The sequence below is a fragment of the Alosa sapidissima genome, chromosome 11 (genome assembly GCF_018492685.1).
Source record: "Alosa sapidissima isolate fAloSap1 chromosome 11, fAloSap1.pri, whole genome shotgun sequence".
Taxonomy (NCBI): Eukaryota; Metazoa; Chordata; class Actinopteri; order Clupeiformes; family Clupeidae; genus Alosa; species Alosa sapidissima.
This window is the reverse complement of record NC_055967.1, coordinates 22,579,205-22,602,462: the sequence shown is the minus strand read 5'-3', so window position 1 is coordinate 22,602,462 and position 23,258 is coordinate 22,579,205. Positions and strand designations below refer to the sequence as shown.

Below are 23,258 nucleotides of genomic sequence, written 5' to 3'. Positions count from 1 at the left end.
CGGGCAGAGAAGGTTGAGACAGAGCATGTGCGCGTGCACACACACACACACACACACACACACACCACATGTATCATCCTAAACTGTTTACCATGTTGTTAGTCGCTTTGGTTAAAAATGCGTCAGCCAAATGTAATGTAATCCTATTTATTTATTGTATTACTGTTCTTTCTGTATTCACATTGGTGCTCATTCCCACATTGCTGTATTTTATTTCATTTTATTTCATTTTATTAAAGATAAAGAGAGAGCGATAGATAGAGATAGAGAGAAAGATAGATAGATAGATAAGGCCTTTTCACACTGCCAAAATCGGCGCGATTTTATGTACCAGAATCGTGGAACGACTGTCCCTTTCACATAGACCGAGGCGGAACGGCGGGACAAAGTGTCTCGCCAAATTTACTACCAAGCCCCCTAGACATTTTGCCGAGTTTTTTCGTTCAGGCACCAGTGTGAATGGGTCAAGGCAGAAAGGGGAATCTGGGCGGGCATTTCGATGCTATGTCCAGCCCACCACAGGAGATTGCAAATAAATCTAACTGATCAAAAGCAGCAATAGCAGAGACAGCACATTATGTCAATCTTTAAATTCACAAAGTCTCCAGTCATTTAATGCCTGCTAGAGTTGACTGTAGCTCGGAATGCAATCGGTTGCCATAATAGGCTATCCTAAAATTCAGCGATAAAACAAAGCATGAACTCATGAGCGTCTGTCTGCCCTATATGTATATCCTCTGATTGTAATGCTTACAGATAGGCGATATTTGTAACATTTATTTTGTATTTGACCTGTTATAAAATCATGTAGGCCTATTGAACAATTTAAACACATTGTGAACCCCAAAGTTGGAGACATGCATATAGACATTGCTGCAAATTTAAAACCGGATTAATATGGAATGGCTAACTGTACAGGGGAATGCTTTACACCTTTGTGTTCGGTAAGGTCTGCTGTTTATTCTGATATATGGTTTGTCATGTGTTGAGGGAAAGTTCACGAAGTATTCCACCAAGGTGAATGGGTAGGGAGACGGGCGCCGAAAATATGATTAAACTAGAAAATGTAATTTCGAGGAAATTACCAGTGCATGAAAATATAAACATACTGTATATTAACATAAAATGCAAAACAAACTTTTATTTGATAACAGTTGGCAGAAGTCATAGTTGATAACAACTGACAGTTGAAATGGCTGAACAGTTAAATAGTTGAGTAGTTTAAATAGTTAAATTATTTAATAGTGAATTATTGTAGTGAGGACATTTATTTTGAAACAGTTGTGGGCAGAGGAAATAGTTGAACAGGATCTGTAGAGCCAGATTGTATGTTTAAAGCCTGAGACAGAGTATATAGTTTAAAAGTTAAATGTGGATAGTGTAATGGATGTTGATAGACAGAAAGTTGAATAGATGTTGATAGGCAGATTGTTTAATGGATGTTGATGCTGGGTAGATGAGTGAATGGTTTGAAGAGGATGAATGGATAGAAAGTTGGATGGAATGTGAATTATACCCTTGTAGAATGGAGATACACAGAGAGAGTTGGCCTAATTGAGCAGAAAGCAGTTGATACAGGTGCAATCAGTTTAACTAGCTTTTTGATGGGACCTAGTTGAGCAGCTGGAAGTTGATACAGGTGCAAATCAAGTTAATTAGCCCATTATGATGTCATAGTCATATGTGAGATTGCTGTTTATAGACTTCAGTTCTGCATTCAACACCATAATACCACAACAACTCATCAGCAAACTTGACAAACTGGGACTCAGTACCTACCTCTGCAACTGGCTACTGGACTTCCTCTGTCAGAGGCCTCAAGTAGTACGTGTTGGCAACAATACCTCAAGCAGCATCACACTGAGCACAGGGGCCCCCCAAGGCTGCGTGCTCAGTCCGCTGCTCTTCACCCTGCTGACACATGACTGCACTGCAACCTACAGCAACAGTCACATAGTGAAATTTGCTGACGACACAACTCTGGTGGGTCTCATCACCAAGGGCGACGAGACCCAATACAGGTTGGAGGTCGACCATCTGACCACGTGGTGCAGGGACAACAACCTCCTGCTGAACGTCAGCAAGACCAAAGAGATTGTTGTTGACTTCCGGAGAGGTCACACCCAACACCTGCCACTGACCATTGACGGTGCTGTGGTGGAGAGAGCGAGCAGCACCAAATTCCTGGGGGTGCACATCAGCGAAGACCTCTCCTGGACCACCAACACTGCATCACTGGCGAAGAGAGCTCAGCGCCGCCTGTACTTCCTGCGGAAACTCAGGCGAGCAAGTGCTCCACCAGCCATCATGACCACATTCTACCGAGGCACCATTGAGAGCATCCTCTCCAGCTGTATCGCTGTGTGGGGCGGAAGCTGCACTGAATACAACAGGAAAGCCCTGCAGCGCATAGTGAACACAGCTGGAAGGATTATTGGTGCTTCACTCCCCTCCCTGAAGGACATTTACACCACCCACCTCACCCGCAAGGCGACCAAAATTGTGAGTGATGCAAGTCACCCCGCTCACAATCTGTTCGATCTACTGCCCTCTGGGAAGAGGTACAGAAGCCTGCGCTCCCGCACTACCAGACTCACCAACAGCTTCATACACCAAGCTGTAAGGATGCTGAACTCTCTCCCTCCTCTCCCCCCTCCACCCTCAGCTACATAACATCCTGGACATTGGACCCACAATGGCCGCGTGCACTACTCCACTTGCACACTTGCACACTTGTACACTTTACAACTTGTTGTTGTTGTCCTGAAAACACAACACATCTGCTGCTCTTAGATAACTTGCACCACTATGTCACTTTCTTTCTTACTTAGGTCAAACAGAACTACACAAGCCTTTTATTGGCCTGACTTTGCACTAGTATTTTATTGACTGTCTATGCACAATTTCAACCAAATTTTGCTGCTCTTATTTTTTTCATTATTATATGTGCCCTCTTATTTACTTACTTTTTTTGTTTACTTGAATGTTATGTTTGTCTGTGGACTTAAATTGGTAAAATATGTCTTGTCTTCACCGTGGGATAGTGAGAAACGTAATTTCGATCTCTTTGTATGTCTGGAACATGTGAAGAAATTGACAATAAAGCTGACTTTGACTTTGACAGTCCCCATACAAAGTCTATGGGGAAAAATAAGCTTGTTTTTTATTAATATCTCAAAAAGTATAAAGTTTACAAAAGTGAAAAATACATTCCTCAAGTCTCCTTTTCAAGACCTACGTTACAAAGTTTGAACGAAGTTTCTACGTTAAACGGTTGAAGCTGAATTAGACGCAGAAATTTGGTGGGAAGAATAACTAGAAAATGTAATTTCGAGGAAATTACCAGTGCATGAAAATATAAACATACTGTATATTAACATCAAATGCCAAACAAACTTTTATTTGGAAACAGTTGGCAAGAGTCATAGTTGATAACAACTGACAGTTGAAATGGCTGACGTATGTCTCATAGCCCATCTCGCGGAATGATGATGTTTTCACTCGGAAAAAGTTTTTTCCGAAGCCCATGAACGCTCGTCATCACTTTTGTCGTCACGTTGTAGTTCGTTTGTAGTCCATGTGGCCTTTCATGTCCAACAGTTTTAATGTGAACTTACACTCTTAAAACTAATGTGTTGAAAACTTGCGTTGTTTTAACACATCTCTGTCTCCAGATAGGGACAACACATTAGTTTTAAGAGTGTAGGAATTTGCCGTTTCATCATTATTCTTCTTCCGACCAACTTTGACGTTCAAAGGCTCTAAAACCACTCAACCGTTTTACGTCATTCAAACACTCCTACAAAGGTCTTGTAACGGAGATTTGTCCAATGTATTTTTCACATTTGTGAACTTTATACTTTTTGAGATATTTACGATAAAAGACCAATAAATTCCCATTGACTTAACATTGACCGCCATGGCGGCAACTTTTAGCATTATGACGTGACCTCCAGCTGAAAGCAATCAACAGTTGAACGTGAGCTACCGCTGGCCCTGGAGCTGTGAATCTTCTGAACGTCTTCGCCTGCTGTGCCTGGGTCACTTGATTTGCTCATAAAACTCTTCTTCAGAGGCACATTTCTCTAATTACAGACAAGGTAAGTGTTCCGGTTCTTGGTATTTGAGTCATTTATGTCGTCAAACATTATGTAATGTAAGCGTGTATGAAATGATGGGTCACAAATAACTAAACTAACGTTATAACGTTAGGTAACGTTAACGTTAGTGAAATAGTTGACGTTAGCACCTTGCTACGTTGATATGTATTATGTAAGGAAACCCACTGTTAATCAACGTTAATATGTCGTCAACTTTACAGTGTAGTGATGGGGACGAGACCGCCTATGCCGAGTCCGAGTCAAGACCGAGTCTTTGAAGGGTCGAGACCGAGTCGAGACCGAGTCCGTTGGTTTTCAAATACAGTCGAGTCCGAGTCAAGACCGAGTCTTTGAGGAAGCAAGTCCGAGTCGAGACCGAGTCCTTTAGGAGTCGAGACCGAGTCGAGACCAAGACCATAAAAACATGTCAGTTTTCATATGATTTAATATCATCCCAATTAATAATCAACAGTTAGGCCCAGGCTTGGAATTTCACCATTTTAGGGGCAAGGCCACTTGGCCTTCAGTTGGGCATATTTGGTGGGGGGCACAAAGGCCACATGTCAGGGCACCAAGGCCAAAGTTAACTATACAGTAGTAGGCTATAAAAATAATCAAAGTTGTATTTAGCCTATTCACAGCAGTAGACCTGAATCACTGTATGAGACATTACAAAAACATGAAACATGACATATTACATAGAAAATCATCTGATCATCTAATATTTAGATGTCTAGGCTATATTTAATATTTATATTTATTTTATATTTGGCCTGTTATGGAATCATGTATTGAACAATTTAAGCACAGCTCAGCTTTAAGAAACTGATGCAACCTTGATGCATGCTTAGCATTTGTTGATCATTAAGACTCCTTTCACAAACTCTTACTCAGCTGTATATCCTCTGATTTTAATATTTACCTATATCTAGGCAATATTTGTAACATTTATTTTGTATTTGGCCTGTTATGAAATCATGAAGAACGATTTAAACACATTTTGAAACCTAAAGACCAAAGTTGGAGACATGAATGTAGACCTTGCTGCAGATTACATTTTTAATTTAACCGGAATACTCTGGAACGGCTTACTGTACAGGGGACTGCTTTACACCTTTGTGTTCGGTAAGGTCTGCTGTTTATTCTGATATATGGTTTGTCGCGAACCGTTCGCGAACGCGAACCGTTCACCACAGCAATTAGCGGCTAACATTGTTTAAAAGCTGAGAAAAAGTTCTTTCATGTGATGTGATACATGTGCCTGTGTGATGAGTAGGCTTAGCGATTGCGAGTATTTCAACTGAGAAGAATGGGTGAATTTGGACGCACTTTCTGTCTTGCCATGCGCTGTCATTTTCTCCACTGTGTAAAACTGAATTAGTTTGCGCTGTGATGCTAAGATTATTTTGACAGGCTATAGGCTAAATAAAAATCGCTATTAAACGGACGCAAAGCAGAATATTGAAAGAAGGGGGCACCAAGGCCAACAAGGGGCAAAGACGGCCGCCGTGAAATTTCATTTTGATTTTTTGACATGAACATAAACATTTTTTTGATATGAACATAAAAAATGCGTTGGTCTCGAGGACTCGGTCTGAAATTACGAGTCCTTCTCCTCCCACTGTGGTCCGAGACCGAGTCAAGACCGAGTCTTTGAAGGAACAAGTCCGAGTCGAGTCCGAGAAAGCAGAAATCGGTCTCGAGACCGGACTCGAGTCCGAGACCGGACTCGAGTACTACATCACTGTTACAGTGACCGATTAGCTGTAGGTTTCGATAGCTAACAAAAACGTAATGCACTAACGTTACATTTGTTCATTAGGCCTACCTACCAGGAGCGTTTTAACTAGAACGTTAACGTAAACCAGAGAAGTAGGCCTACAGATACTAGGCTCTGGTTCTATTCAACATCAGGTCACTTTCCCTAGAATAGATTATGAATGCAGACTTCGTGGTGCTTGATTATAGCCTAGGGCGGCTGTGTGAAGGGACCTGATGAAACCCATCATGGGTTTCATTCATGGCATGAATAACGTTAGCTAACGTTACTTGTTGATGGTCATAATGTTATAGCTTCTACTGTTCACATTTTAGTTAAAGTTAACAAATATATGCTCCTGTTTTTATTTTAACAAATGTTTAACGTTGTACACCGCTTGTTTGTGTATCAAATAGGCCAGGCTCGTTTCATTCTACACTCCTGATTCTTACGTAATCTACAATAAGTAAACACTATCACGGTATACTATAGTTCGTCTATTGATGGGTTTCATCAGGTCCCTTTCAACAGACAATCAAGCACCTAGATTATGAATGCATTGGTGCTTTATTAATACTCCTGTGGAAAGGGACCGTATGAAAGCCATGAAAAGGCTACTGCTAGGAAATGGACAATACGACTAAAGTCTTGTTAAAACACACAACAGAAGTTGAGCTATAATGTTTGTGTTGTCAACATAGGCTACAATGTTTACTTGGCCTACTCATTTCTGCATTGTTCTGGTCTATAAATTAAAGTGTAGCCTGGCACGTGAATCAAACTTTCCAGTTGTAGTACATTGTAATCTGTAGGAAAAAATGTGGCTGACAGACCTAGCAAGCTGTTTAAGTTATAGCAGTTGGTTATCAAGATACTAGTATCAGAATGATCCGTCCTTACTCATATGATTATCAACAGCAACAACAGACCCTTTGCCTGCAAAGTTTTCTAAGCTGTTTACGTTTTATATTTAAAAAAAATATGATTAGCTATCACCTATACTAAAACTGAAAACAATAAAACACAGAATTCTGCTTTGTTTGCAATTTAATATTATAGGCTAGTATTTAACTACCAGTAGCTTGATGGTGCAACAATTGTACTGTAGGCCTACCTTTTTTTTTTAAATTGTCCTAGAATTGTTGAGAGAATTGTTTAAAAAGCTTAAACTGTTTACCATGTTAGTCGTTAGGTTATAATGTGTCAGCCTAATGTAATGTAACAACTTCACTTAAATACCTTAGTTGTATTGAACAATTGTACAATTGCAGACATTCCTCGTTTTGGTATAACTGTTAATCTTGTTTGCTTTTGCCTTTTAGGTTCCAGACCAGACCAGACCAGTGGTGATGACCGTGTATGACATTACGTGTGTGCCTGTCTGTGTGCACACCTGTCAACCATACATCTCTGACAATGTTGCTAGCAACATACCTACTAACATACATTCTTACAAACATGTGACCATATCTCAACATATCTGCACATACCATTTAACCATACTGAGACTTATCTGAGATCTACACTGAGAAAATATATTGTTGTGTGAGGACTATACTCACTAACTATATAGAACATGTATACCTGTGAATCATATGTCAACCATTCATACCTTTAATCATACCTGTGCTGTAACATCTGTGAAACATAGCTGTGCTGTTAGACCTCTCTTTTTAGACCTGAGCTGTGCTGTGTGAAAAAAAAGATTCTAACCTAAGTTCTGTCTAAAACTGATAATCTGAAGGGCTGACTCTTTTATTCTTCAGTGTATATATCATATTTGATTACCATCAAATTTGACCTAATACCATTAACTGAGGCCTAGCTGTTGCTGCCAGTTCAGAGTTGCCACTGATAAATAGATCTGTCTTAGGATATGATTTGCATTATCAAGTTCTGTATATATAATATACACAACTGTGATTTTTACTTCAAGCTTACATTGGTAAGTGTTCATTAGTGTATTCTGAGTATTATTCTGCTGTATTAAAACAAAGAATGTTGATCAATATTGAATTGACAATTTATTTTTACTGACTGTCATATACTCTAAGCTAACATCTAACCAAGTAAGTGGTTTTCAAGAATACTGTAAGACTATGTAATCTGAATAATCATACTGTAAGTAATATAATGTTATACACAGCAGCTTTTTTGCATTTACATGCAATGGTATCCCTGAAATTGCATTTTCTAGTTTTTTATTAATATCTCAAAGTATAAAGTTTACAAAAGTGAAAAATACATTCCCCACGTGTCCTTTTCAAGACCTACGTTACACGTTTCTACTTAAACGGTTAAAGCTGAATTAGACGCAGCAATTTGGTGGGAAGAAGAAGAAGAAGACTTCGGATAACAGTGCATTTTCATGCACTGTAATAAGTCGGAAGAAGCCTGTGGAATAACAATACAGTGCATTTGCATGCACTGTAATAAGAAGAAGAATACTTCGGATAACAGAACAGTGCATTTTCATGCACTGTAATTAGAGAACCGTTTACCACAACAATTAACCTGAGCTGAGAAAAAGCTCTTTCGTGTAATACATGTGATGAATAGGCTACTTCCCAAGTAGTTCAGCAAATTTGGGTGGGACAGAAATACCTTTACAGAGCAGCAGCTCTTGCGTGTGAAACTAATCGAATGTGTGTGTCTCACGGCCAATGCGTGCGACTTGGCAGCCCTGCAATAATCTCACTGCCTTCGGCATAACTGCTAACAGTGCGCCTATTGTTAAACACATGAAAAATATTAAGCTGCTGTTTTCTTCTCATGACGAGCACTAAGCTTGAATGATTTATGACTGAATGGAACGTTGCGTTTATAAGCGCCAGAACTGATTCACGTCGTGTGACACAATTTACACCAATCATCTTCTAATGCATCCTTATGTCGAGATGTCCATTCTCTTTGCCCTAGGCTATCATTTGTGCGCAAAGCATGTTTCAATTAAGACAGTAGCCTACACAAGCTATTTTTATTGTTGTAATATTGAATGATTTCATGAATAAAGCGTTGAAAAATTGTAGGCCTATGCACAGTGCGTACACGATTACGGTTGGCGGCGCCACTGACCAAGGCCACAGTAGCCTGTGAACCTCTGATTTTCAAAGGGCAATCACGGCCAACGCAGGCGGCAACTCTTCTCTTCTATTTCCCTTCCAAATTACTTTTTATTGTCTGAAGACATCGATCGCAAGAATCTAACATTCTAAGCAACAGCAAAGCAACTTAATTTGCATTTGTAGGAAGCTAACCAAAGTGCAGTCGGTTCTCCCCCCATGGTTTTGGAAATCACACACCTACCTACCTATTGGGCGGCCATGGCCCACTGGTTAGCGCTCTGGACTTGCAACCGGAGGGTTGACGGTTCGAGCCCCGACCAGTGGGCCGCGGCTAAAGTGCCCTTGAGCAAGGCACCTAACCCCTCACTGCTCCCCGAGCGCCGCCATTGTAGCAGGCAGCGCACTGCGCCGGGATTAGTGTGTGCTTCACCTCACTGTGTGTGTGCTGTTTGTGTTTCACTAACCCCACGATTGGGTTAAATGCAACAGCAAATGCAGAGTTTTAATGCAGAGTTAAATGCAACAGTTAAATGCAGAGACCAAATTTCCCTCACGGAATCAAAAACTTATACTTAAATACTTACTGCATCTGAAGGCCCACGCATAATAATGGTGCATTCAGGGCACTTCGGAATGACAAGGACCGCCCCCATCTACTTTGTTTTTCCGACAGCAAGTGTTCATGTGCTTTGCCGTCGGAATGTGTGACAAACACGGATGCCACAACAAAGGTTAAAACATACACTCACTAAGGCTAAAGAAACAACTGTATTTGCTTAAAATATAGTGTAAGACGCTTGTGAAAGAAAGATATGCAGCTTTGAAGTGACAAAAACGGCAAATTCCTACACTCTTAAAACTAATGTGTTGTCCCTATCTGGAGACAGAGATGTGTTAAAACAACGCAAGTTTTCAACACATTAGTTTTAAGAGTGTAAGTTCACATTAAAACTGTTGGACATGAAAGGCCACATGGACTACAAACGAACTACAACGTGACGACAAAAGTGATGACGAGCCCCTAACTGGGCAACTCTGTTAGCAAAATCTAGACCCAGTTTCCGACCTCTGGCCACTGATCTATAAAGAACACTGGATAGACTATCCCATTGTTGCCGCCCCATCAATAATGAAGCTTTTACTGTCTATGGGTAAGGCCTAGCCTACGACTATCACTCTACACGCCCCCTATTGCACGTCACATTTTAATTTGCTAGCTGATCCTGCCTCCTGGCTCCCCAAAATGCCGCATCATGTGAACAGATCAGCAGGCGGGCAAATTTTCACCTCATTTTCAGACACACGTTGCGGCAAAAAAACGTTTCCTCTTCCCGCAAATTTAGCGTAATCTCTGTGTGAAAAGGCCTATAGATAGAGAGATAGATATAGAAAGATAGATAGAGATAGATAGATAGATAGATAGATATAGAGATAGATAGATAGATAGAGAGATAGATCTATCTCCCCTTTCGGCTGCTCCCCTGCAGGTGAAGGTGGACCATGACAGAGGAATAGTAAACATGGTTCTGCTGCTCCCCCTGCAGGTGAAGTTGGACCATAACAGAGGAATATAAACATACAGTAGCTCAGAGAGGGAGCTGATGATGGCTGCCTCAGAGGCAGTCTGCCACTGGCTAACCTATACGGAACCTCCAGAGAATAATCGCTCCATTTAACAGCCGAGCTTCACCTCCTCTGACTGTATGTTAAATTACATACAAATATAAAATAAATGTTGGACAGTTACAGGAGAAGTTGGATGGAATCTTTACGGTAGTACCTCTTTGCAGTTCTCTGAGTTGGAGAAGTGAATGAGGTCGTCGTTGTACATCTCCTGCGTGTTGATGATGTCACTGTATTCCTTCTGGCTGAGGTCCTTTGGGTTGATGCCGTTGGACCGCAGGAACTCCTGATAGGCCATGCTGAACGCCTGACCGATGGACTGGGCTATCAGCTGGGCCTGGGGGGGGGGGGTGAAGGGCTCATTACAGAGGAGACGACTCCAACAGACCAGAGAGAGTGAACAAAACCTGAGTGCTCTCAGCATAACCAATGTACAAATTACAACACAAATAAAAACAAATAGATAGATAGATAGATAGATAGATAGATGAATCAGTGAGAACTAGAGAGTATTTGATTTTCTGTGTCGCTCTGGTAACGTGGGCAGGGTTTGGTCCTGAATGACACTCACATCCTCAGACTCGAAGACGTAGCAGACCATCCGATACTGCTTCCTGCTGTCTGCAGCACCACCTGCGGGGTCAGTGCAGTCCAGCGAAGCCGACTGCGACATCCGCCGACGGGCCATCAGCACCACCACGCTCCCGATGTCCGCGATGTACGAGATTGTGCGCAGCGCGTTGTCCATGATCGTCTCCTACAAACACCCATGCAGAGGAGACCGCCACACCAGCAGGTTAGCACTGATACCACACACACACACACACACACACACACACATATGCAGAGGAAACCGCAATACCAGTAGGTCAGCGTGCAGCCGTACTGGTCATGCAGGTCAGGTTTCACTCATACACACAGCACTGATATCACACACACACATACACACACACACACACAGCACTAACATCACACAAACACACACTCACGTATGCACACACACACACACACACACACAGCACTGAGGTCATCACACACACACACACACCACTAATATCCCATATCATCAGATTTGTAGGGTATGACCTCAATATACTTTCAAAAGACTGCATTCTGTGTCCTCCAGTATTGTGTATATAGGTCGCCTCTCCCTTCCCCTGCTCTACACAGATACAGGTACTGTAGTCAGCAGCGGCTCTGCAGAATTACTGAAGCTAAGCAGGTGTGGCCTTGATCAGTACTGGAATGGAGGACCTCCTGGGAGGGAGGCCACTGGAAAAGATCAATCCCTATGCCCCAGTGCAGCGATGTGGACACTGTACTACAGGATATGCCATGCTTCGGATGAGACGTTAAACCGAGGTCCTGACTCACTGTGGTCATTAAATATCCCATGGCACTTATCGCAAAGAGTAGGGGGTTCCCCAGTGTCCTGGCTAAATTCCCAACCTGCCTCATTCAATCTGGCCCCCTAATCATCCCCCAGTGTAACTGGCTCATTCATTCATTCCCTCACCTCACCTCAAGCTGGTGCGTGGTGAGCGTTCTGGTGCATAATGGCTGCCGTGCATCACCTAAGAAGGTGTGTGTGTGTGTGTTTTAATGTGTGTGTGTGTGTTTTAATGTGTGTGTGTGTGTGTGTGTGTGTGTGTGTTTACGGGGTTCCTCCTTCCCTATAAAGTGCTTTGGGTGCCTAGATAAAGTGCTACTGTATGTAGATAAATGCAATATGTTGTTCTAAGCCTCTACAAGTAGGCCCACCCACCCCCTTGCTCTGCACAGGCGCCTGATTTGAGTGGACATGTTGGGTTATGAAGTACAGTGATAAAACACCATTCTGAAGGCTTTGACAGGGTAGGTCGACGTGAAGATGTTGGAACACATATTAGTGTACTTTAATATAAATCTCCAGGGAGAGAGGCTGTGTACTCCTACAGACCTGTGTGTCTGCATTTAACACTTTGATGGCCTTTGTGGAGATGAAAAGATCCACTTCAATCAGGCTCTGATTGTCTTCATTTGAACTCTGAAAGACAAGAAAATGGGGTTAGATCGCCCTCTAGTGGCAGAGAACAAGCATAGCAAGTACCATATGTATGAATATGTGCACTGACTACCATATACATTACAGTACATTTAGAATTGAGCCTTAGGACATTAGGGTAACAATAAGAACTACTGTGCACACCACAAGAGGACCAGAGGATGAGGCTGCAGGAGCTACAGTACCAGTCAGACTGTTATCAACAGAGATCGTAGTATAAAAAGGAAGGAAGGCAAGTAGAGGTACTACAAATGCATGGTACTACAGTGACAACTTCTTACAGACATACAATATCTCTGACAGAGATTAACACACATACAAGTCAAGTAAATACTCAAAGAAACTCAATCTTTAATTTCATTTAAATTCAATTTGAGTCCAGAGGGAAAGCCCTGAGTCTGAAGCTGGAGTAGCAGATTTGAATCTGTAGTGGACACTACAGGAGTGGAAGCTATTGTACCTTGACTTGTTCCACAGCTTCCTGAGCTTGAATCATGCGGACACTTTTGGACGGGTTCCGGTCCGACAAGAGCTGGGTGGAACCGAGGTAATTGGCAGCAAAAATGATCCCGTCGACCAGATCCTCGGGCTCACAGGGCCCTGGAACTAAGAATATGAGAGAAGATCAGATAGACTGCTGACATTCCGCTCAGGAACCAGGAACCACAGTGCGTCTGGGCAGAGGAGACTGGAACTGAGAACCACATTATCTAGAAACAGAGGAACCCTGAGAACCACATTATCTAGAAACAGAGAAACCCTAAGAACCATACTATCTACAAAACAGAGGAACCCGGAGAACCACATAATCAAGAAACAGAGGAACCCTGAGGGGGTCCCCCACAAACACATTATCTAAACAGAGAAACCCTGATAACCATACCATCTACAAAACAGAGGAACCCTGAGGGAGTTCCTCACAAACAGCAAATAAATGTTAATCTGGAGGAAAACACTCACCATCCACAAAGCTTGGAAAGGAGGCATTCTTCTTTGCTGGCTGAAAAACAAAAGGCATCCAAGAGATCACAGCCGATCACTCCACACTCTCCAGTTAGAACAACTATCGTTATTATTTCACCACTTTAGCAGTCTGCTGCACACTTATGCCACACACACACACACACACACACACACACACACACACACACACACACACACACCACTTTAGCAGTCTGCTGCACACTTATGCCACACACACACCACTTTAGCAGTCTGTTGTCCACATGGACACCGTGGTTTAACCAGGGCAGAGACCTGTCCAGCAGCTCACCTGTGGTGGTTTGTGGTTGCTCTCGGTTCTGTTGGGTTCTGTTGGTTCTGTTGGTTCTGGGTTCGGCTGTGAGTAAAGGTGCTGTGGGCTGGCACGGTCAGGGAAGTGTGCGGACTGGCGCTGTCTGTTCCGGCCGCGTGGGGGCAGGTTTGCGGTCGCCCTCTCCAGGTCATCGGCGAGCACCAGCGGAAGGCTGACCGGTCGGGGGTGATGCGAGCGGCCTCTGGGCCTATCAGAGGTCACCCTCAGGTCATGTGACCTCTCCATGTGCCGACCCATGCTCAGTGACCTCCTGACTTCATCAGCCAGGTCCACGGTGACCTCTGGCCTTGGCTCGTGCCCCTGTATGTGCCATGACCTGCGTTCTGCGTCTCGGGGTCGTGGGTACGGACGGCTCCTCATGCCCTGCCCACCATCAGCGCGCCCACGGTAGAGACCCTCAGCGTGTGTGTGGTGGTCAGTGTGTGTGTGGTCCTCAGTGTGTGTGAGGCACTCAGTGTGTGTGTGGTCCTCAGCGTACATATGGGGGTTAATGTGTGTGTGGTACTCAACGTGTGTGTGGTCCTCAGCGTACATATGAGGGTCAGCGTGTGTGTGACTCTGAATGTGTGTGTGTAGTTCATTGTGTGTGTGGTCCTCAGCATACATGTGGGGGTCAGTGTGTGTGTGGTGCTGGCGGTCCAGCTCTGCGCGGCGGCATGGGCTGGGCGAGTGTCTCTCCACGTGGCAGCGGCTGCCCTCTGAGCCCCGACGCTGCCCCGTGCCCTGGGGGCTGGTGTGGTGGTGCCCGTCTGCGCCACGCTCCTCACCGGCTGACTGGGCTCTGGGGCTACAACCCCGACCCGCCACCCTCCGCTCCGCTCGGACACGCCGGGCTGGGCAGGCCTGCGCCTCCTCCTCCTCCTCCCCCTCTTCCTCGCTCTCGCCTGTGCAGCTGTCATAAGGTGGTGTTATACTGCAGGGCTGTGCGTCACGTGTGTGTGTGTCACGTGTGTGTGTGCAGGCGCTCTGTGGTTCTCTGTAAGGGCCCCCTGGCTCTTGCTCCTGCTCCTCAGTCCTGTTGCATTGCTCCTCCTCCTCCTCTCCTCCCTCCTCCCCGCGCACCCCTGGCCTGCCCCCTGCGCCTCCCCGGTCTCCCCCCTGGTCCTCCTCAGCCTCCTCTCCTTCATAGGGGAAGTAGTCATCTTCTTCCTCCTCCTCCTCTTCCTCCTCGTCCTCCTCATCCTCGGCCATGGGAGCCTGGACGAAGGTGGGCTCGGTCAATGGTTCTGGGTGTTTGTAGACACACACCTCTGGGTCCTGCTGGACAGCCTGGCTGACCGCTCTGCTGGCAGCGGTGTCGCTGGCGCTGGTGGTTCTGTCCGGTGCGCGGTCCGCACTGGGCCCCTCTCCCGTGTCTGCCCCCTCGTGGCAGTCCATGCCCTCCATGTAGCTCTCGTCCTCTGGGCAGCAGTGCACGTAGTAGGTCATGCCGTCCGCATCCGTGCGCAGCTCTTCGTCCTCGTCGTAGTCCGGCCCCTCCTCCTCCTCCGAGCCCACGTTGTCATACTCTGACAGAGAGTCCTCGTCCATGCTGTGGCCATGGGTGGGGCTGTCGTCAGGGGGAGGGCCCTCATCTGAGGACCAGTCAGCGTCTGCATCTGCATCGGTGATTCTCCGGGGGGCCCTTGCATTGATGGGAGAAGACTCACTGTGCATAGGAACTGCCTTAGGTGCTGCAGTTTCCATGGTGCTGCAGTTAGGCAGCTTGGTTTCCATGGCGTTACTGTGAAGCTGTTTGGTTTCCATGGCATTACTGTGAAGCTGTTTGGTTTCCATGGCATTACTGTGAAGCTGTTTGGTTTCCATGGCATTACTGTGAAGCTGCTTGGTTTCCATGGCACTACTGTGAAGCTGCTTGGTTTCCATGGCACTACTGTGAAGCTGCTTGGTTTCCATGCTGCTGCGTTGATGTCTCTGGGAGGGGGTGGGCTCCGTCTCCGAGCCCTCGGCCCTCAGCTTCTTCCTGTGGGCCTTGGCTGGCTTCATGGAGCCTCCTCAACCCTGAGGACACACACACAGACACACTTATTACATCACACACACACACACAATATCACCCTAACACTGGCACTCAGCTTCTTCCTGTGGGCCTTGACCTGTAAGCCTTCTCAATCAGATCTCATCACACACTTACACAGACACATACTGTACACACACACACACACACACCCACACACACACACACACCGAGAGAGATGGGTGAGGGTCCAGTGATGAGTAAATCCTCTGATGAAAGGGGGCCACTAGCCCACACAGTGCATGAGAGGAGAGATATCAGCACGACTCAGCACTTCCTCTCCACGGGGGGGGGGGGGGGGCGGCCTGATACGCTGCTGGAAACGGCACGGAGGATCATCTCCTCTCCACCACATCCCTCCCTGGGCTGGCTGACTCACACACACACACACACACACACACACACACACACACACACACACACAGCGCCTCTCCTTGCCAGAGACGTTTCTGAAGCCAAATGCCACGCCTCTGCTCTCAGGTGCGCTATCTCTAACACACTCGTACACACAAACATACACACACACACACACACACACACTTCTGCTCCCAACAACAACACGTTACATTTATACTGCACCTTTCTAGACACTCAGGGCCAGACTTATGTACATTTGCGATCACGGCATTATCAGCGCCATGGCCAGACCTGAAAGTGCACGCTGCGGTTCTTCATTTTACATGCTATGTATCATACCTGTAGCTCATCGGGTAATCTGCGACTTTCTCCGACCCCCTACCACAATTTGTGAACGTTCAGTCACAAGACAAGTTGAATGATCATGAAATAATACAATACATGATAAGATGTCAACAAGCAGGGAGATAATTTCTAGTACTTAGCACCTGTCTTGAACTGACACTCAACTGTTTAAAAACAGCACTCACTTATTCTTACTGTACTCTTAAATTGTCTCTTGTACTGTACTTTTAAATTGTCCTAAAATTGTTGAGAGAATTGCTTTAAAACTTAAACTGTTTACCATGTTGTTAGTCGCTTTGGTTAAAAATGCGTCAGCCAAATATAATGTAATGTAATAATGTAATGTAATGAAGAGCAGTAGCTCTACTCAAACTATGTGCGCATGTAGGCTATGACAGATTTAATAGTCAAATCTAGCAAGAAGGAAAGTTTAAGTGGATGACATGAAAGTGGCAGTAAGACATTAGAAAGATAATAATAATAATAATAATAATAATAATAATAATAATAATAATAATAATAATCTTTATTTGTATAGCACCTTTTATACACAGAATGCAGCTCAAAGTGATTTACATTTGGAGGATTTAACACAATAATAAATAATATTAATAATAAATAAAAAATGTAATAATACAAACAACAAGCAAACAAACAAAACGATACATAAAACAAAAGAAGCAACACTGGTGCTCTGAATAGCTATTCTGTTGTCTTTGAAAGTTTCTCTTGACGCATTTACTGTAGCCACAATTTGGATTAAAACCTGCTTTAACAAGGCGGAAATATTTCACCGCAAAACAGATGTGCGCTTTTCGGACATACAGGGAATACCTAATTAGGCACATTTTACACCTCTCCTCCCATCTTTTTAAACAAAACGCCCACTTTCCCCTGACCCTCCTATGAATGCATAAGCATGAAACGGAAAAGCGCAAATTGCCATTCAATTCCATTCGACAGGCAGTCTGCGATTTTACCTATTGCTTAGTAAATACCACGCCATGTTTTTATGCGCATGTTGCGAAGAACATAAGCCTCAAGTGGGTGCAAAAGCGTTGATACATCTACTGTACCCCTCAAAGTGCTTTACAGTGAAGGGGAACCTCACTAACTGTAGCACCCACCTGGGTGAAACACGGCAGCCATTATGTGCCAGAACGCTCACCATACACCGGCTTCAGGTGGAGAGTGAGGGAGTGAATGAGCCAATTACACACTGGGGGGATGATTAAGGGGCCAGATTAAATGAGCCAGATTGGGAATTTAGCCAGGACACCGGGGAACCTCCTCCTCTTTTGCGATAAGTGCTATAGGATCTTTAATGACCACAGTGAGTCAGGACCTCGGTTTAACGTTTCATCCAAAGGACGGCATAATGAACAGTGTTCCCGTCACTGCACTGGGCCATTGGGATCGATTTTTGGCCAGAAGGAAGACTGCCCCCTACTGGCCACCCACCAACACCACTTCGAGCAGCAACTTAGTTTTCCAAGGAGGTCTCCCATCCAAGTACTAACCAGGGCCACACCTGCTTAGACTCAGTAATTCAGCAGAGACATGGTATCCGTTGGTCTGGCTGCTGTCACACACACACACACACACACACACACAGAAGCCAAACGCCAAACGCGCTATCAGCGTCTCACACATTTCCGGGTTACTGGGGTCTAACATTCCGCCTGTGGCCCTAACTCAGAAGCTGCACAGATCACCAGGTGTGTGTGTGTGTGTGTGTGTGTGTGTGTGTGTGTGTGTGCCAGCAAGGGAGCATTTAAGTGGTGTGTGTGAAGAGGGCCAGGTGCAGTGTAACGTGTAATCTTGTAGGAATGCTGAGTGTGCTGTGCTGGATGTGGTCTGATAGTGAACTCTCTGTGGTGCTGATGCTCATTATGCGGCTCTCATTTCTCCCAGTGGAATTCCGCCCACCTTACTGTAATTTATGCCTTTGATCTCCAAATGAGAAACTTTAAATCCTTAAACTTTTTTTCGCTCTCATCAGAGCGAGCACATCTGAATTCCGGACCCCGGGCATCACACAGCCGTGCCGCATGTAGCACACACCAAACGCCTCTGGAAAACACAAACACTTCTGGAAAACACAAACACTTCTGGAAAACACCAAACGCTTCTGGAGAACATAGAATTCTTCTGCACACACCGAAAACTTCTGGAAAACACCGAACTCTTCTGGAAAACAACAAACGCTTTTGACACACCAAACGCTTCTGGACACACCGAACGCTTCTGGAAAACACCAAACTCTTCTGGACACACTGAACGCTTCTGGACACACCAAACTCTTCTGAACACACTGAACACTTCTGGACACACTGAACGCTTCTGGACACACTGAACGCTTCTGGACACACCAAACTCTTCTGAACACACTGAACGCTTCTGGACACACTGAACGCTTCTGGAAAACACCAAACTCTTCTGGACACACTGAATGCTTCTGGACACACTGAACGCTTCTGGACATGTTAGAAAGCTGCTCCGGCAGAGCAGCAGTCCAGTAAAGCCGCCACTGGCGACTCTTTCAGGAGATAGGAGGCTGCTTCATTAGTATGCGATGGACGTGTGAGAGCAGCTTCTAAAAGCCACAGTGGCTTTGTCCCTCCACTAAGCCACCAGCCAGCCCCTGCCCACTGAGTGCTACTCAGAGCCTATAAATGTATATCGTCTATAAATGATCTTAGAAAGCAAACATCTGTTCATGCAAATGTCTGTACTTGTGAAAGTCTGTATATGCAAACGTGTGTGAATGCAAACTGTGGCCCAAGGCAGAGCAACTCCAAGTGATTCTAAAATCACAACAGCAACTCAGATGTGCTCTATGCCCTCTACATGAATTTGGACAGTTATGACTGTGTAGTTATGGCTGTAATGTGTAATGGCAGTGTTTCCCATACATTGACTAATCTGTGGCGGGGCGCCACAAAATAAAAATCGGCCGCCACAGATTAATATTCTATGTTTAATTTAATTTAATTTAAATTAAATATAAGGTCAAATCCTTGCATTGCCATTGAGCTGCGCTTTTTACGCACGTAGCCTCTCCTCGCCCCGCCCCGCTCTCTCTCGTAGCCCGCTGCCACTCCTCTGCATGTGCATTTAACAAAATATTCACGATTGTTGAAGGATTATTGTTGCCACATAGAAGCATTGCATAGAAGATGTCTGGCTAAATTGCTATTAAATCCGCTTAGCATCGTGACCATGCTGCGCAAATTTGTTCAAAACTGCTGCATTGAAGTGAACTCTGCTAAGGTCTTATCACAACATAGTAGGCTATATTGAAGAGACTAAACTAAGTTAAGTTATGAAATCAAGCAGTATCTCAAAGCTAACGTTAGAATACTGTTTGGATGTCGAATTTAGCATGCTTAGCCTACTTACAGCTGCTTGTCAATTTCGTTGAAAGGCTCATTTTATTGACTCTGACACTGAATTTTTTGCAAAATCCCGATGTAAATGGAAAAGTGTTTTCCAAAATTCAAAAGTGCTTGTCCCAAGGAGAAGTACGTGAACCTTTATTTTAACTATGTAGAAAACGTTATGAATTGCATCCACACATCAGCAGCCTTTCAACTGTGTTACAATTGCAAGGGTTCCCTCAAACGTCTTAAAGTGACAGGCACTCAATTAGACCTATACACTACCAAGACGATCTTAATTCCCTGACTTTCCATGTCTGGAATAGACTTTCTAAAATTCCACAATATTCCAGAAATTCCATGACCCGTGGGAACCCTGTGTGTAATGTTATGGCTGTACAGTTATGGCTGTACAGTTATGGACTGACTCAACAGAACATGTGCTCAGCCTGAAGCAGAGGCATGGTGATGTTATATATTATATTATGTTATCAGTGTTGTAATGAGTCTAGAAAAATTAAGCTCAGCCACTCAGAGAGTGAATGCTAGAAGCCTCCGTACTCCAGAGGAGAGATGATCTGCAGGTTGGTTTGCAGCTCATGACCTCCGATTGGTCTTAGAATGAGAGATGATCTGCAGGTCTCCGCCTCTGATTGGTTTGCAGCTCACGGCCTCTGATTCATTTGCAGGCCTTGGCCTATGATCGGTCCTAGTGTGAGAGATGATCTGCAGCTCTAGGGCCCCTGATTGGTCTGCAGCTCTAGGGCCCCTGATTGGTATGCAGTTCTAGGGCCTCTGATTGGTCTGCAACTCTAGGGCCTCTGATTGGTCTGCAGCCCTGGGCCTCTGAGTGGTCTGCAGCATTGGTCAAGGCGGAGCTGAGTGGAGCCGTCTGAGGGCCCTTCACTCTGTGCGGTCCGGTGATTATTCTGATCAAACGCAGGTGAGTACAAGCAGGGCTCTAGAGTGCGACCACAAGGCAGAGAAAATGTTGGAAAGCGTTTGATCCAACGCAAACAGTGGTGTAGAAGGGGGTCACTTGTGCTTCAGCCTGGTTGGTGCTCACTGAACAGGACGCAGAAGTCAAAAGAGGAGACCCAAGGTCTAACTAGAACCAAGGAGCAGGACCGGAGCACACAACGCTTTAAGTGATTTTTCGGTGAATATAAAGGTTTCTGTAATATTTCTGTAATAAAGGTTTCGGTAATCTGTAAATGACTTTAGGTAGATATTCACTACCTTCTTAATACGGCAGGTTTGTTGCTAATAGGATAGCACCTCTCACACGCCCACCAAACCAGAGAAAACTACCTCAATAGCACCACACCACCACCACCACCAAACCAGAGAAAACTACCTCAATAGCACCCCACACCCACCACCACCAAACCAGAGAAAACTACCTCAACAGCCTGTTGCATATCAATGCACACTGTTGCGACCAAACATGTTGTTCAATCAGGAGACCGTAGCAGAACGGAGCAAAACATTTTGACTTTAAACTTGCCCCATGCCCAGAGGGGCATGATGCTGTTGTAGTCTGCACTTTATGCTGTCCTGTTGCCCTGTTGGCTCGTTTAAATGCAAACACTGTTTGCTCCACATTGGATGCTGTGTGTCTCAGACTCTTCTGTGCTAATCACTGAAGCTGAAGGAATACTGGAGTCTAGGCACTGTTTACGACAGCAGAGCCATGCACGCGCACGCACGCACACACACACACACACACACACACACACACACACACATCGAGATGACACAACATAACCACACTCCAGGAGTCCACACACACACACTAATGAAAAATCTCTACAGGATAAAATGACTGGGGGCATTTAAGGCAGTACATGTTGCTCTTGGGAGAACTGTGTGTGTGTGTGTGTGTGTGTGTGTGTGTGTGTTAGTGCGCATGTGTGTGTATTAGTGTGCGTGCGTGTGTGTGCGTATGTATGTGTGTTCGTGTGTGTCTAATTCACGAGTTCCTCGGCAGTGACGTCACTGCTGCTGGCATGTCCAGTCCTCTCCCACACTGGCCGCCTGCAGGAGGGGACTAGTGATTATCTCTGTGCTCTCAAGCATCTCGCTGAGGAGCTGCTCCTCGCCGCCCCAGACCCCTCACACAAAGCTCACCAGCCCCGGCATCTGCATCTCAAATGAGCAGGAGCTCTGAGCGAGCCTGGGCCAGGGCGCGGGTCCTGGAGCGGGTACAGAACTCTACCCACGGGATTATTTCTGTCTGAATCTGTCACGTAGTATTCTGACCAGCACACTGACCGACTTTCCCACTAACAAACAGACCAAAGCATTCACAAGGCTAGTGCACTGGTGATATATGAAAGACAACAGGCACAGGTACAGGCGCTCAGATTGCCGGATAATCCCAACTCCAGTACTCGCCTCGCTCACAAATGATTAGCCTACGCCAGACGCCACAGCGCGTGCCTGCCGCAGCCTCCACCGGAGCCAATTACAAGAGGGGGCTGCTGATATTTTCCCATTTCAATCGATACATCAATACATCAGTAATACCTGACAATAACACAGACACAAGCACACAGGCTCTCACAGGGTAGGCTACATAAACACATACACACATGCAGATGCACACAAACGACACACACAGACACAAACCAGCCTCGACTAGGCTACACATTCATAAACAGCATAAAATAGGCATGCCAACTCATACAAACAGGCCTTTTCAAACCTACAACGCAAGTGATTCAGGTCACTGTGGACCACTGTTTCTTTTTTCTCAATGCAATTAAACTGTCAACCTAAAGCATGATCTCCACAAAATGCCCAGTTCATCCCGCTGGTGCACAGCTATTGTTTTTCATGTGTTGTGCACACACTGCGTTGTAATCATAGCTACTCGGTTTATGCAGAGCCGATAAGCACAGGTCAATTCACCATTAGGCTATAGGCAACGGACCGCCACACTCACCCGAATCATGTGCGGCGCACAATAATGAACCCCCCGCCCCATCCCAGCGTAGGCTACTGTTCTATCGGTGGGAAACGGATGAAAAAATATGCCAGATGCCTTACCAGAATCGTTCTAGAGTTCTCAGGGGGTTGAGGGAACACGCTCCGAGACACTTGCTTTAGTGCATAAAGCATCTATTGAGAGGACACCCCGGAACCTGAAGATTTTTTTTTTAGACGAAGACGCGTCTGCCCGGGAATCTGTGTAACGGCGAAGGCGCATCCAGAGCATCCTTGACGAGTCTGATTGACTGATTACATCAGA

General features: G+C 45.1%; 1 protein-coding gene across 1 annotated transcript in view; it reads right to left on the bottom strand.

The window, feature by feature from the left end:
- The window catches only part of apba2a (amyloid beta (A4) precursor protein-binding, family A, member 2a), a 29,375-nt gene extending 6,218 nt beyond the window's left edge, over nt 1–23,157 (bottom strand). Inside the window, exons 1-7 of the mRNA XM_042110552.1 lie at nt 23,057–23,157; nt 13,865–15,907; nt 13,552–13,591; nt 13,052–13,197; nt 12,487–12,573; nt 11,119–11,304; nt 10,705–10,884 (exon numbers count right to left, since the gene is read on the bottom strand). Of these exons, the coding sequence (XP_041966486.1) occupies nt 10,705–10,884; nt 11,119–11,304; nt 12,487–12,573; nt 13,052–13,197; nt 13,552–13,591; nt 13,865–15,892 (2,667 nt within the window). The 5' untranslated portion in view covers nt 15,893–15,907; nt 23,057–23,157. The remainder of the gene's footprint in view (nt 1–10,704; nt 10,885–11,118; nt 11,305–12,486; nt 12,574–13,051; nt 13,198–13,551; nt 13,592–13,864; nt 15,908–23,056) is intronic.
- Between the last annotated feature and the right edge of the window lie 101 nt (nt 23,158–23,258).